Here is a 14570-nt window from a genome sequence, read left to right on the forward strand (position 1 = left end):
TTGATGTGGACTCTTGTGTTTGTTGTCGCCATGCTGTTTGTGCTGGAAGATGTCAGCTTATTCGTTCCTGAAGGCCCAGATTTCTACAGCAAAGTGGTGATGGGCAAGATGCCAAGAAGGGAATAAGAAATCCAAGGGCCCATTCCTAGAAGCTGGGAACACTGGGTCCCAGCCTCATCTCCCTGCCATACTCTTCAGCTCTGGGTGGGAATACACATGGCAGTTCTGCTGGTGACTAGAAGAGGCTTATAGGGAGTGCTGGAAATGGGGGTGGGGTGGGGCTAGGTACTGACTCCAGATTATTTTAGGGGCCTCTCCAGTTTACTGCCCCATAACCAGTGAAGGAGACCAAGGTCAAGTATTCCTTGAACATTCCTCTGTTCTCTGGCAGTGGGTTCTCAGTACCATGATGTGCGCTGATATTGGTCTGAAGGTTATGCTGCCTTTGCTGGTGACACCAGGCAGGCTGGCAGTACTGGGTTACTGCAACACCAAGTTCACATTTGGCTGCCATTGCCATGTGCCTGGGTGGTAAAGCCAGAACCAGAAAGAGCAACTGGCTGACCAATAGTTGTTGCCACTGCCTGACTACACAGACTACTGAAGGAACACAGTCACTTGTCATTTGGAACTTAGCAGCCAGTGGGGGAAGCTACTGCTCCCAGTTCTGGCCTTTCCTGAGCCTGCTGCTCATCTACAGTCAGATATTCTCAGGACCACTTCCTTGTGCATCCTAAGAACTAGGGATGGCAGAACCCCCTGGCTTGGGTGAACCTGAGTCATAAGCTGTGTTTATGCTCTAGGACACCTCCCAGTGTTCCAGTCAACACTCACCCCACCCCGAGGTTAAGGAGCCCCCACCACTTAAGTGGCTGGTGTCCAACCTGGGCAAAGAGATGACACTGAACATGTAAGTACAAGCAGGGCTTCCTACTTCTTGTCTTTCAGGCCCTACATTACTCATAACCTGGTAAGCCGAGGCCTCACTAGGGAACAGGGTGCTTTTGGAGATGTAAGAGGCTGTTCTTTAAACATCCAGCAGCAGGCCAGGAACAAAACATGGGTGGATAGGGTGTGGTGGTCCAAAAGGACTGTTCCCCTATGCCCAGGGCAGCTGAAACATAGCAGGACAAGGCCCCACTGATTCCCAACCACGGGGGCAGTAAAGGAGCCTTACAGCCCAGAGCAGTCCTAGAGTCAGGGCCCTGCTGCCCATGGGAGCATTTCCTGACAAGAAGCCAGAGAGAGAGAGACCCAGCTCTGCCTGGAGACTGTTAAGGAAAGAAAAGATGGTATTTCCTGGTTTTTTCTTTTTTTCCTTCCTTCCTTTCCTTTTTAAAGATAGGGATCCTCCCTGGACTCCAGGCTATCCTTGAAGTCAGAGATCCGCCTGCCTCTGCCTCCAAAGTGCTGGGATTAAAAGCGTGCGCCACCACTGTCCAATCAAGGTCGTCTTTTTTTTTTTTTAATGAGTCCACATACTAGAAAAGAGGAAACCAATGCACAAGCCATGCTGCTCATCAGGACAAGGACAGAAACAGAGGCACTGGGTGCAGTTCTCCACTCAGGATCTCTGCTGTCCAGGCAGACAGAGGCAGCTGGGTCCCCAGCTCTCCCCATAGACACAGGAGTCCTGTGTCTTAAGTGTACTCATGGCAAATAGCGACTGTTTATTGAGAGAAGTAATGGAGGGCCGAGGATGCTGCCCTCAGGCCTGGATGTGGCTCTTTGCACTGAAGGCTAGGTAGTAGATCACTATGCCAATTACTGCAGCCAGCACCTCCGTGGAGACCCAAGGCCCATTCCAGGTACCCTGAAAGAAAAAGACCAAAAGACAGCTCAGGGGAGTAACAGCAGAGCGGACCAGTTACTCTCAATCATTTGTTCTCAGATACACAGATCAATGACAGCCCAGAAGTTGGGCTGCAGAGGATGAGAGCTTTTTCTTAGACAACCCAAAAAGATAAGGTGTGCCCTGTGTTCTCTGCTTCCACTACAAGGGCACTTACCCGGTGGTCGACACTGACTGTGAACAGGGGTGGGATGACGGAGACGTCCTCATTATTTCTCTGAGCCTGTAAGGGAGGTGCTGCGGTTAAGAAGTGCTGGGTGGGCTGCCCAGATAAGGGAGACACGAGCAAGAGACAAATACGGAGGCAGGGGTAGGAGCTCAGGAGGGCACCCATTCGGCCCATGTAAGCTAGGCCCCTGGCACACTGATGGTGTGGAAGGGGAATGCGGAGTGATCAGGTTAAAGAGGGCTTCAGAAAGGGGGCATGACCTCCCTCCTTGGGGCCTTGGAGCAGTTCCAGATGATACTCGCCTTCCTTAGGAGGCTGTAGGACTCTTCATCAAAGAATCTGACCTCATAGGTGCCTGCGTGGGCGCTCTTGTGCTCCAGGCTCCAGGACACCTGATTGGGTGTTGGCAAAGGGTGGGCATAGCAGACACATGATGTACTATTCTGCTAGTACTGGTACACACCGCACCACTACGAGCAGCGCTTTGAGTCTTTGGTCTCTAACCCTGCTTTGAGCCATTTCCCCAACAACCGGGACGCAGTATTCCTTACCTGGTATCGGCCCACATCCTGGCCCCGGGTTACAGGAAACTGTTTTCCACTGACGTCGGCATAAAGAGCCATGTTCTGGATGGGGTGGGGGTGGGAGGATGATAAAAGCAAGAGTCACATTTTCCTCCCTTCTCTGCGCATACACAGAACTTCCACTGTGCTGCCCAAAGCAGCACCATGACTGGGAAAGGAGAGCAGGCCAGCTGAGGGGCTGTATTGTGTTGGAAAGGGTTGCTGTAGAAGACCCAAGGAATAGGCCTGCCACAGCCCAGAAGCATCGTAGGCCATGCCCATGGCTACTGTCACTGTCTTTCTTCATTTGTCTCTTTACAGAGGTGGAGAGAACTCGATCTCGCCTATGAGCAGCTTAACCTAACCCACAGCAAGGCTGCTAGCTGTACACAGGGGTGGGGTGATAAAAAAAAAATGGCCTTGTTACTTCTTGGGGCTTGAGGGGGAAGTACCAAATGAGGTATTTAGCCCTACCAGTATTGCCCCCCCCCCAAAAGTTCCAATTTCTTTCTTTAGAGTTTTGGAAGAGGAGGTCAGGGGTTGAGGCTGGGGTTTCTCAGTTTTAAACTTACAAAACATCCATCCAGACACACACTTAAGCAAACTGCAAGCGGAAAGGCGGAAGGGCCTGGGGCCTGACCCTAGCTCTCTCTCCCATCGCAGACATTCATCCAGGAAGCAGTGGGGTGTCTACCCACATGACTGCATGGAGGCAAAGCATACCAAGCAGGTCAGGAAAATGCTCTCGAAGGACTTGCTAGCATCTGGCCTCTCCTGCACCCTGTGAATTGGAATCCTTATTCTCCCTGTTGATAGGATCCTCAGGTCACTGTCAACTGCCAGTGAAGAGCACTGCCACCCTCATCTCTTCCCCTGCACCCTCTCTGCTGAGTCCCTGCTGTCTCACCTGGACCCTGTTCTTGCAGGTCAGTGAGATTTCCACGATGAATACGGTCTCTGTAGAAATGACGGCATCTGAGGTTGTATAGTAAGAAGGGGTGATCTGGGGTTCCAGGCAGGCCTCTGCTGTGGGGAGGAGGCAAAGCCAATTTGTGTGTTCCCCGGCAAAAGGCAAAAGGGTTTCCCCTGGCTGTCTCTCAGACTTGGTGAGCTGAAGCCACACAAATCCTTCTGTTCTTGAAAGAAGGTGGGGTCTGAGAGATTGGCCCTCATACTAAGTCAGAAGTGTAGTGGAAGGGTCAGGCTGTGGGGACAGGCCACGGTGTGGTAGGGAAAGCTCTGCAGGTGAGCCTTGCTGCAGCAACATGGGAGGCACAGGAGTGTTTGAGGAGTGTAGGGGGCTGATCTACTAAATCAGTTATCTGAATCCATGAAAGGGATGGCCGGGCATGGTGACACACACCTTTGATCTCAACACTCAGGAGGCAGAGGCAGGCAGATCGCTGTGAGTTCGAGGCCAGCCTGGTCTACAGAGTGAGTCCAGGAAAGCCAGGGCTACACAGAGAAACCCTGTCTCGGAAAAAAAGAAAGAAAGAAAGAAAGAAAGAAAGAAAGAAAGAAAGAAAGAAAGAAAGGGAGGCCACAAAGCAGCTCACCTGAAGCAATCCACAAGCCAAGTGGGCGGAGACAGCCTCAATTCAGAGACATGTATTGCTACAATAGCTTACTGAAAGCATTCTGCAGGCACTAAGTAGGGTGCTGGTAACAGAGACGCTTTCAACAGTCTCTAGACCCAGCCAGCTGATACAATGTCACACTGGTCCTACTGTTTCCTGAGAGAAGTAAACTCTGGACTGAAACACCCAACTTGTCCCTGTAAACTAAGCCCCTCTGAGGAAAAGTGGCCATAGGAAAATAAGGCTGGTAAGTCACAGGGTATGAAGTAAACCGTAAGTGGGAATGCTCTCATCCAACAGCTCTCCAAATGGAATGTCTTGGAAGAATGACCAATTAAGCTGGAAAAGACTCTGTACCAGGATGACTAGCATGAGGAAGATGCCTGGGAATGGTCTCAGAGGCCAGATCCCACCAACCCTTCTGTGACCTGCTAAGCTGCTGCTTCTTCCTTTGTACACTCCGGAGCCTCTAATAGATTTTACAGGTTTGTCTTTTTAAGACACTGCTAGCAACAGACTGGAGGATTCTGGAGGGGTGCGTGGGAGGCATGGAGGGAGGCTACCTGCATGTACAGAAATTAAATCTTGCTTAGTCCAGGCTCTCAGGTCTGGAGCAGTAACAACTTCCACAACACACATCTGGACTCCAGATTGCGCTCAACCCCACCAGGTGTTACCGATGGCTCATAAAATACCAATGGGTCTGTGCACAGTTCAATTCTGCTATGAACGCTCAGTGGATATTCCGGGGCCTCATGGAAACTCGAGGCTCTGGGAACTAAAAGCCCTTGCTCACTTCTTTGGCTTCCTAGCTAACTCGCCTTGTGCGTGCACTTACTGCGCTCTTCTGCTTGGATCGTCCTTGCTCCCTCTCTTATCTTTCTCTTGGGGAAGCCTGGCCTACTCAGCACTGGTTGCCCTGTGCCAGCACTGCTCATGTGCGACTACCTTCCGACACAGGAGCCAAGGACATACGACCTTCCCGGCTGGAGCTGGTGATCGGAGCATGGTGCGCTTTGGGGGCTCTCCCAAAAGCAGACAGGGAAGTTTCTTCCAGCAGCCTGGCTGCCGGGTAAACGTGTGTGTGGTGCTTCAGTCACCACGCCACGCCACCCATTTGGGGTGGGGGGGGGAGATCCCGCCAGTAGCGACGAGCCCCGGAAAGGGCCAGACCCCCACCTCGCGCACACCCTTCCTCCCCCAGCACCACCACCTGCCAAGGGGCAGAGGCTCGCCGGAAACAAGCTCCGGCCAGGCCGCTACCTGAGCAGCAAGATAGGCCGAACAGCAGAAGTAGTGCCAGGGCGCCGAAAGATGCCATCGCCGCCATCGCCTCTTCTCTGCCGAGGGGAAAAGAGAGCAAGCCGCCCTGAACATGCGGAGCAGACGAGGAAGCGCGACGCGTAAGCGGCCTCAGCACCCAATCGTGCGCCGGCGGGCTGGGCCGGGCATGGTGACGTCGCTGGTGGCACTGACGTGTCCGCTTCCCTAGCCAGGGTTCCAACCGGTCGCACTTCCCTCCTTCTCGGCACCACCCCGCCTCCACCACTACCACCACCACCACCAAGATGGCGACAACAGTGCTCCAGGCACCGGAAGGGGGCGTAGGAACCGGTGCAACCGTGCGCGTGCGTAATGCTACCCCGGATTTCTCGCCTTGGCCAAGTGTCGCGAGAAGGGACTCTTAACGTTTTGACCTGTAGAGGTCCTCACTTTCCGTCATGGCGCTGAAGGTGGCGATAGCTGCTGGCGGTGCTGCAAAGGCAGTGTTCAAGCCAGCTCTCCTCTGCCGTCCTTGGGAGGTGAGTGGTGAATGGGCGGTGGGACAACGGCAGCCCCTACAGGGGTACTTGACACCCTATTGGAACCCGGAGGAGGGTAGCAGCTCTTTGGGCAACCTGGAATTCGATTGGCTGTGCGGGCCTTAGGAGGGGAGGGGAGAGGGCTGCACTCTGGGGTTCATTGGTCGCTTCTGCTGTCAGTGAGGAGGTTGGCCGAAGTTGACTCCAGTCTGGCTCATCTAAGGGGGGGGGGGTCTGTGACTGGTGACAGGAGCTCCTCCGGAAGGTCTGGGAAGGTGGACCAGGGTGTCTCGGAGTCCCTTCCGTAGTGTCCTTGTGGAAACCCTTTTCAAGAGATCACATGTACTGGTCCACCTTGCCCATACTACCTAGGCTGGTTGTGTCTGGTTCCTGGGCTCAGTTCCTCTTTGGTTTCCCGTCTCTGCCTTCCATGTGCTGGAGTTAATTAAAGGCATGAGCCACTACCACCTGGCTACCAATGACTCTAGATCCTTCTTACATCTCCAGATCTCCTGCCTCCCAATTGCCTTGACATTTGATTCTAGCCTAAAGGCCGACAAACAAGTCTAAGCTCCTGTAATGAGAGTGAACCAGGCCTGGCTTTCTCTTTGGAGTCTTGGTTAGCTGTTCTAGCTCCTGGTTAGTCCTACTTAGGACCAGCAAGCCAACCAGTACCTCTGGGGAATAAGAGCTATGACCTCCAGGCCTTGCTCTCCCACTGACCCAGAATATGGCATTAGGCCAGTTCTCTTCTCTCTCTGGGTTCCAGTGAAGAGAGAGGGCTTCGTGTTCTTAGAGCGTTTGCTGACTCTGACCTTCCTGAATGCCTTGGGTTTTGCCCCAACCTCTTCTAGTTACTGCCTTGTCTCTCTCCTCTGTTATCTAGGGAGAGGGGGCTCATATACTCTATAAAATTCTCTTTAAAATAGGGACGTGTGCTTCAGCCAGATGGTGCAGTGGGTAAAGGCCCCTGCCTCCAAGCTTCGATACCAAGTTTGATCCTTGAAATTCTTGGGAAGTGCACAGAGAAAAGGGGCCCCACAAAATTATCTTCTGATTGCCACACATGTGTGATATGGCTTCTTCCGCATTACTCATGAAAGAGCGCAGCATATAGAGGGTTACCAGAGGCTTCTTCCGCATTACTCATGAAAGAGCGCAGCATATAGAGGGTTACCAGAGGCTCCTGGTGGCCCCAGCAGCTAGGCTTCTGTAGACTCTTGTTGGAGACCTTTCCTCCTGACTGTTTTCCTAAATTGTTGGGTGACAGTGAGTGAGTGGTGGCCAGGCAGGACCTGGCCCTGAGATTGATTGTCCTGCTGGTTGCTTTCCCCTGGGAAATCATGCTGCCATTATTGGCAGTTGATCCAACATAAACATCATAAAGAAAGAAACCTTAGGAAGCCTTGGAGTGTGGGAATCCATCAGCAAGAGATTGTCCCATGCTGGACGGTTGTCTTTCTGCAGACTAGCAAAGAATGGTGACTGAGCTGAAGGCTTGTGCACCTCTCAACCTGCCTCATACTGGGCTTGTTTGATTGGGCTCATGAAGGAGAGCTTTGTAACCCGCTAAAAGAAACCACCCACAGTTGGGCATGGTGGTGCACACCTGTAATCCCAGCACTTGGGGGGCAGAGGCAGGCAGATCGCTGTGAGTTCAAGGCCAGCCTGGTCTACAGAGTGAGTCCAGGACAGCCAAGGCTACACAGAGAAACCCTGTCTTGGAAAACCAAAGGAAAAGAAGAAAAAGAGGAGGAAGAGGAGGAGGAGGAGGAGGAGGAGGAGGAAGAAGAAGAAGAAGAAGAAGAAGCAGCAGCAGCAGCAGCAAGAGCAGCAGCTACCCTCATCTGAATAGAGCAAGATCAGCGTTTGGGGGATTTTCTGAGACTGGAACAGTTCCCACTGTAGCACCTGGCATGGGAGGCAGATGTGGACAGGTTCAGCTCTGGCAATGATGATGCCACCCATGAGCAGGGCCGCACAGATTTTGAGCCACACCTGGTGGATTATTGCCACAGCTGAAGGTGAGAAGGAATTAACTGCTGGGAGCTATAGGGGTCATCCTTATATCTCCCAAGCACACTAGTTTGAAGTCTGACTGAGAGGCTGGCAGAGTGAGCTCAGCTCCATCCTGCTGGGGTTTGTGAGCAGCTTAGATGTGTCCGCTTGGTTAAGTTTTCCAGGAGTCAAATGAGATTGGTGCCTCCATTCCATGGATTGATTCTCTCCCCTCCCCCTTTCATTTTTTGAAAGAGTTTCATGTAGCTCAGGCTGGCCTTGAGATCAACATGTATATGAGGATGATCTTGAATTTCTGATCTTCCTGCCTCTACCTGTGCTGTCATGCGTGGCTTCTGTTCCATGGATTTTTGATGTAGACCCAAAGCCATTTCAAAAGTAGCAGATGGTGGATTTGGACTCAGATATCCTTGGTCTCCAACTCTTTCTTCGTTTTCTGGTGTGTTTATTTACTTAGAAAGTATTCCTAGCCTGGCGTGGTGGCGCACGCCTATAATCCCAGCACTCGGGAGGCAGAAGCAGGTGGATCGCTGTGAGTTCAAGGCCAGCCTGGTCTACAAAGTGAGTCCAGGACAGCCAAGGCTACACAGAGAAACCCTGTCTCAAAAAACCAAAAAAAAAAAAAAAAAAAAAAAGTATTCCTTTTGTCCCAGCTCTGGGCCAGTCACTGTGCTTGGTCTTGGAGTGGCAGTGGAGGGTGAGACAAACATGTGCTGTGTTCTCAGAGGCCAGCAAGAGAGCAAGGAGGTGATAGTCAGGTGAGTGATGCCTCTTAGAGGGATAGTGGATAGGATGTAAGTAGAACTTAACAGCCTAGGAGGAAGGGAAAGCTATACTACCTTCTAAAAGAAGACGAAGCTGATATTGATAAGTAATAGAAAGAACACAAGTATGCCTGAGGCTGCATATGTAGTAAAGGGACCCTTAGTGCTCTGGTCCTAGTGGTCAACCTTCCTAGCTCTTCTTCGCTTGGGTGATTGAATGATATTCCTGCATTGCTAGTGTCTGGGTAACTGAGCCTATTGTAATTGTGGGCCAGGGGAACCCACAGAGGGGATTGGTCGGACTGCCTTCTGATGTTCTGGAAAGAAAGCATGGAATTTTAGAAATTGGCAGTGGCGTCTCTCTTATTGGATTGAACACTTTTGTACTGTATGATGGGTAAGTGGCAGAGAATCCTCAAGTTACAAGGAAGAGCTTGGCTGTACCATGCCACTGCCTCCTCAGGTATCCCAAGTGAGTGCTACACAGCAGGGATGGGAGAAAAGCTGTCCTGTGGAGCTGAGGTCATGGCCTCGCCCCTTCAGGACAGTGGGTCACTTCCTAGCACCTAGTCCACTTGACCCAGACAGCTTTCTCTCTGAAGCATGGCCAAACATAGCTGCTTCCCACTCATGGGACTGGGGACATTTATCATCCACCTAGGCTGTACCACAAAGCAGCTTACAGTCCCTTGTGACAGGCATCCTAGAGGGAACTGGTATCTGTCATCAATCTTCTAGAAATGGCTTTATTTTTCTAGACATTTGATTTTTATTTCTGTTCTGAAGGACCATTCCCTAGGGGTGACAGTGCTTACCCCAGGGCAGTGGGGTGCTATTTTCCTCCTTCCTTCCCCATTTTCATTTCCTATAGTGGCCATGTACTAGCTTTGTGATAAGGAAAGGCAAGGAAAGACATGATGAAGTTAGTGCTCAGAGTTGGTGGCTTGTTGAGATTTCCCATGTGCAATATGTCAAGTTTGCCAGTCTTCTCCTTACACAAATAGCAGCAGTCGGCCAAAAAGAGAATCAAAAGCCAACACAAAAGTGGGATGGGGACATACAGTTGTGGTTTTGTTTTAGAGACAAGGTCTCACTTTTTCACTCTGATTGACCTGGAACTCACTATGGAGAACACACTGGCCTTGAACTCTGCATCCTGGAGGCTGGGATTAAAGCTACTGTGCCTGGCTGGGACATCGTTTTTCTTGTGCTGATTCACAAGGGGAATGAAGTGTTGGGCCAACTCTGACTGGTGCTCATGTGGGACAGTTGTTGAGAATGTCCTAGACACATGGGGAATTGTTGTTCCACTATGCCATGAGCTAGGGCAGCTCTTGCCGACTTGACTTTTGGGACTGGACACCTAACATTGGCATCTGGGTTCTCTTTGACAGGTTCTGGGTGCCCATGAGGCCCCCCGAAGGAGCATTTCCTCAGTAAGTACCTGCTTTAGATGTGTGTTTGCATAGGCACACATACATGTGGGGGAGAGCTATGCTCATGTATTTCCATGTACACACATGTGTGTGTGTGTGTGTGTGTTTGCGCACGTGCATATGCACACATATGCATAATGTGAACATATGAGACTGTGTACTGTGCCTTTGTGTCTTTGCTCCCTGATTCTCTGTCCTAGTCTCCAGAGGTCATTCACCAGCCTTTCTCTGAGTTGTGTTAGACAGTGTCCCCAGGGGAAAGACCCCAGTTCCCTGGTCACAGCCTTGTTCCTCAAACCTTTGCTAACCCATGTCTTCTTCCTTTCTGTCCTCCCTCTAGCAACAAACAATTGTGAGTATTCTCTGCATTAGATTTGAGGGCTCTTAGTGGCTTTGGGGTTAAACCAAGTCCAGGTTGCCTTGAGGGGGAGGGAGTAGCTGCTGACCAGGACCCCCCAGGACAGTAACCCTGCTTTGGCTGACCTGTGGGATTGGTGCTGGTGGGAAGAAGGGAACTGGCTCAAGCCAGGGTGCACGTTGGGGTACCCAAGGGCTCACTTTCACTCTCTCTCTTGCAGCCTCCATCTGCTAAGTATGGTGGGCGGCACACAGTGACTATGATCCCAGGGGATGGCATCGGCCCTGAACTCATGTTGCATGTTAAGTCTGTGTTCAGGTATGGAGGGGCTTGGAGCTTGCCTTCTTTCCCAGAGTGGCCCACCTGGAAGCCACTAAGAACTTTGTGCCAAGGAACACAATGAACTCAGAATCCTTTCATCTGGCACTGTGCCCAAGTACACAGTGGGCTTATGGCACAGAAGTCTGCCTATAAGCCCAGACCTTGCATCTAGTGTTTCTCCTCCTGCTAGGTTGACCTGGGCATAAGGAAGGTGGCCTCAGTACTGCTAACAATGCATTGTGGAGGTCAAGTGTGACCCTTTTGTTTGGCGTGGGTGTGTCTAGTTCCTTCTTAGCTGGAGTCAGGTCAAGGTGGGAAGCAGCAGGGAAACCCTGGTGTAGGCTTGGGGTGTGTGTGGAAAGCCTAAGCCAGCCTCGTTAGGTTGACTCTACTGCAGGCATGCGTGTGTGCCAGTGGACTTTGAAGAGGTGCATGTGAGCTCCAATGCTGATGAGGAGGACATCCGCAATGCCATCATGGCCATCCGCCGGAACCGTGTGGCCCTCAAGGGTGAGCTTACAAGCCAGCTTGGGATGCTATACATGATTCCTGACTTTTGTGGGTCCCCATGGCTCCACTTTTAAGGATTTTTCTGGTTTATTGATAACTCTTTGTTCTTGGCATCTGGGTAGAGGCTTTTGTGGGCCTGTTGCTAGCATGGCTCTGTTGTCTCAGTGGCCTATATGATCTTGCTCAGTGGCTTCGTCTCACCTCTTCTTCACTGAGGCATGGCTCTGATGGAATCTGCTTTAACCTGCAGTGTTTCTTCAAAAGATGAGACATGTGGTTTGGCCCTCTGCCTACTGCCTTGGCACCATTCACACATAAGGATTCTAGCAACCTTTCCTGGGTTCTACCTTGGTAGGGTGCACATCTTTAAACAGCAATCATTCTGTGAACTTCAGCCCATACACTGCTCTGTGGGAGGAATGTGTTGGCATTAAATGACCCTTACACAAGCTACACGGTGCCATAAACACTCTGGGTGAAGTCAGCCTGGGCAGGGAACAGCTTGGGAGTGGGAGTAGGTGGTATTGGTGGGCTGCCAAGAGAGGCCTTTCTGCGTGGTACTGTCTAATCACTTTCTAGCAGATATTACCTTACTGGCCTCACTAGGCCTCCGTTTTCCTTCCTGTAGATGTCTGAGCCATGGTGGCCTAGTTGGGGCCTTTTCCAGGTAGCTTCTACCTACCTCTGAGCGAGGCATGGGTATCATCTCAGTTTGGAGCCTGGCAGTAACCCTGACCAAGGTCACCTTGTTGGCCCCAGCATTGCTAGCCAGTTTATTCATAAACAAGAATATTCACTCTGTGGAGCTGGAGGGAACCTGGGCAGTGAGTGACAGGGTGTCCCCATGGAGTTCATAGTGGCATCTACATCACAGAGTTTGAAGAAGTATTTTGCATCTCAAAATGATCTTCTCCAGTTGGATTCGCCTTTGGTGAACATTGCCTGAGCCCAGAGGATTCCTCTCTAGCTTGCCTGTATTGTTCATTTTGTCCTGCAGGCAACATTGAAACAAATCATAACCTGCCACCATCCCACAAATCCCGGAACAACATCCTTCGGTGAGCACTGTGTGCATAGGCTGGTGGCTCAGTGAAGGCCAGGGTGGGCTGCTCTAGCAATCAGGCATTCATGACCCTGCTTAGTTGCTGGTTGGGCCTTGTTTGACTTTTTCCCTGTCACCCTCATAGTACCAGCCTTGACCTCTATGCCAACGTCATCCACTGTAAGAGCTTGCCAGGAGTGGTGACCCGGCACAAGGACATCGACATCCTCATTGTGCGGGAAAACACAGAAGGCGAGTACAGCAGCCTGGAGCATGAGGTAAGCAAAGCTATTCGACTTCCTTGGGTAGGTGGTGATGATTCTGGCCAGGGTCAGAGTTGAGGAGAGAACTTGAAGAACAAGGAAAAGATGCGGTCACTCAAAGGGCTGGAAAAGCCAGCTACATCCTGTGGCTCTCCCATCAAGGCCTTTGTTGTCCCCTGGCCTCTTGTCAGAGTGTAGGAGGCGTGGTGGAGAGCTTGAAGATTATCACCAAGGCCAAGTCCCTGCGCATTGCGGAGTACGCCTTCAAGCTGGCCCAGGAGAGTGGGCGTAAGAAGGTGACGGCTGTACACAAGGCCAACATCATGTATGTCTACTCTATATCCTTGTGCCTACTTTGAGCAGCTCCAAAGCAGTTAGGACTCGGGGCTGTGTCCTGTTGTCCCAGAGGCTCTGCCTCGCTATAGTGCATCCGTAGGGGAGGGGGGATAGATGGGTTATACTTGTGTTTCCTTACGGAGGACAGGTTACAGGTTAGTCCTCAGGGTTCCCTGACTCTCCAGATGACTGTAGTGAGAAGCCAAGCTGTTGCCTTGTATCCCCTGTCACCTAGGAAACTTGGCGATGGCCTTTTCCTCCAGTGCTGCAGGGAAGTGGCAGCCCGCTACCCACAGATCACTTTTGATAGCATGATTGTGGACAATACAACAATGCAGGTAAGTAGCCCAGTGGGCTCCATAGCCTTCTGCCCTGTCTTGGTTCTCATGGCTTGTATAACTCAGCTCGCTTCTTTTCCCACAGCTGGTATCCCGACCTCAGCAGTTTGATGTCATGGTGATGCCTAATCTCTATGGTAACATTGTCAACAACGTCTGTGCAGGGCTAGTTGGAGGCCCGGGCCTTGTGGCTGGGGCCAACTATGGCCATGTGTATGCGGTGTTTGAGACAGTGAGTAGCCAGCTACAACTCTGTCGTCTTTTTCTCTTATGGTGGCCTTGTGTCGTAGTTGGTATCCCACAGTGTTGTGCAGCCATTGGTATTGCTTAAGACTAAAGGTTTCTAAAGGAAACCTAGACTCATGAGCATCCCCATTCCCTCTCCCGAGGCCAAATAGACCTTCATTTGCTCTAGCTGGGAGGTACCTCTATTGGATGTGGCGTTCTTACATTTTCCCACCTACTTCCTTCTTCTTCCCCTTTCCAGGCTACAAGGAACACAGGCAAAAGTATTGCCAATAAGAACATTGCTAACCCTACTGCCACACTGCTAGCAAGTTGCATGATGCTAGACCACCTCAAGTAAGTGGCTTCCTAATGCCTGCTCATGGGTCCTCTGACCAGCCTCTAGGCCCTGGGGACCAAAAGCTTGTTCTCTTCGTTGTCTAGGCTCCACTCCTATGCCACCTCCATTCGCAAAGCTGTCTTAGCATCCATGGACAATGAAAATGTAAGGCTCCTCTTGTCCCCTCCTTGTCCCACCTCCAGTCTCCCCTTCTGTAGCCATGTTATACTGATCTAACTAACCAGATAGGCTTCGGGCAGTGACCAGCACTGGGTGGCCTGTAAGGGAAGGCTGGTATCAGATAGGGGAAGGTCTCCTGGTGCCAGTTCCTTGCCCTTCCAACTATAGGAAACAGTGGGTATCCCTGGGCCACCAAAAGGGTTGCAACAGACTTTGTCCTGATATATCCAAGCTTCCTGTTTTCCTACAGATGCATACCCCAGACATTGGAGGCCAGGGTACCACGTCCCAAGCCATCCAGGACATCATTCGTCACATCCGCATCGTTAATGGCCGGGCTGTGGAGGCTTAGCTATCCTGCATTTATTTCAGTGTGTCTGTAGGACCCCCTTCTCACTTTAGCACTCCAAGTAGCTTGGTGGACAAGGCTCCAGAATAAACCACTTCTGCCTCAGAATTTGGCCATGTGCTTGCC

At 51.4% G+C, this 14570-nt stretch overlaps 2 protein-coding genes and 1 long non-coding RNA gene across 9 annotated transcripts; 2 read left to right on the plus strand and 1 right to left on the minus strand.

The window, feature by feature from the left end:
- Nucleotides 1-1443: 1443 nt before the first annotated feature.
- SSR4 (signal sequence receptor subunit 4) lies at nt 1444-5739 on the minus strand. 6 transcript variants are annotated; one of them, XM_084789106.1, is made up of 7 exons: nt 5425-5739; nt 3492-3607; nt 3308-3390; nt 2573-2647; nt 2324-2413; nt 2010-2075; nt 1444-1813 (listed from the first exon to the last, which is right to left on the minus strand). In XM_084789106.1, exons 4-7 carry the CDS (start codon nt 2642-2644, stop codon nt 1709-1711), a joined length of 333 nt encoding a protein of 110 aa, XP_084645232.1. In that variant the 5' UTR covers nt 2645-2647; nt 3308-3390; nt 3492-3607; nt 5425-5739; the 3' UTR covers nt 1444-1708. The 6 variants fall into 6 exon arrangements, with proteins under 6 accessions (XP_084645232.1, XP_084645231.1, XP_084645230.1 ...); XM_084789105.1 differs by having other exon boundaries at nt 3492-3610; XM_084789104.1 differs by lacking the exon at nt 3308-3390 and having other exon boundaries at nt 5425-5628.
- LOC311601589 lies at nt 3617-5516 on the plus strand. Its single transcript, XR_014780604.1, has 2 exons — nt 3617-4646; nt 5122-5516. It is a non-coding gene; the product is annotated as an uncharacterized lncRNA (long non-coding RNA).
- A 69-nt stretch (nt 5740-5808) lies between the features above and the next one.
- Nucleotides 5809-14552, plus strand: IDH3G (isocitrate dehydrogenase (NAD(+)) 3 non-catalytic subunit gamma). Of its 2 annotated transcripts, XM_084789079.1 has the most exons (13): nt 5809-5963; nt 10141-10182; nt 10523-10534; nt 10761-10858; nt 11259-11371; nt 12369-12429; nt 12559-12691; nt 12868-13001; nt 13248-13350; nt 13436-13582; nt 13838-13932; nt 14020-14080; nt 14346-14552. In XM_084789079.1, exons 1-13 carry the CDS (start codon nt 5883-5885, stop codon nt 14445-14447), a joined length of 1182 nt encoding a protein of 393 aa, XP_084645205.1. In that variant the 5' UTR covers nt 5809-5882; the 3' UTR covers nt 14448-14552. The 2 variants fall into 2 exon arrangements, with proteins under 2 accessions (XP_084645205.1, XP_084645206.1); XM_084789080.1 differs by lacking the exon at nt 10523-10534.
- The last annotated feature ends 18 nt before the right edge of the window (nt 14553-14570 follow it).

This window comes from Acomys minous, assembly GCF_964271855.1.
Source record: "Acomys minous genome assembly, chromosome: 7".
Classification (NCBI taxonomy): Eukaryota; Metazoa; Chordata; class Mammalia; order Rodentia; family Muridae; genus Acomys; species Acomys minous.

What these genes read in the sequence shown, in the direction of transcription:
- SSR4 (XM_084789103.1), bottom strand. Translation starts at nt 5,491, where the DNA reads ATGGCGGCGATGGCATCTTTCGGCGCCCTGGCACTACTTCTGCTGTTC. An exon ending in CGGCCTATCTTGCTGCTCAG is followed by an intron (nt 3,611 to 5,424) that starts GTAGCGGCCTGG and finishes TCCTCCCCACAG; the next exon opens with CAGAGGCCTGCCTGGAACCC. An exon ending in AGGATGTGGGCCGATACCAG is followed by an intron (nt 2,414 to 2,572) that starts GTAAGGAATACT and finishes ACACCCAATCAG; the next exon opens with GTGTCCTGGAGCCTGGAGCA.
- IDH3G (XM_084789079.1), top strand. Translation starts at nt 5,883, where the DNA reads ATGGCGCTGAAGGTGGCGATAGCTGCTGGCGGTGCTGCAAAGGCAGTG. An exon ending in GAACCGTGTGGCCCTCAAGG is followed by an intron (nt 11,372 to 12,368) that starts GTGAGCTTACAA and finishes TTTGTCCTGCAG; the next exon opens with GCAACATTGAAACAAATCAT. An exon ending in GTACACAAGGCCAACATCAT is followed by an intron (nt 13,002 to 13,247) that starts GTATGTCTACTC and finishes CCTGTCACCTAG; the next exon opens with GAAACTTGGCGATGGCCTTT.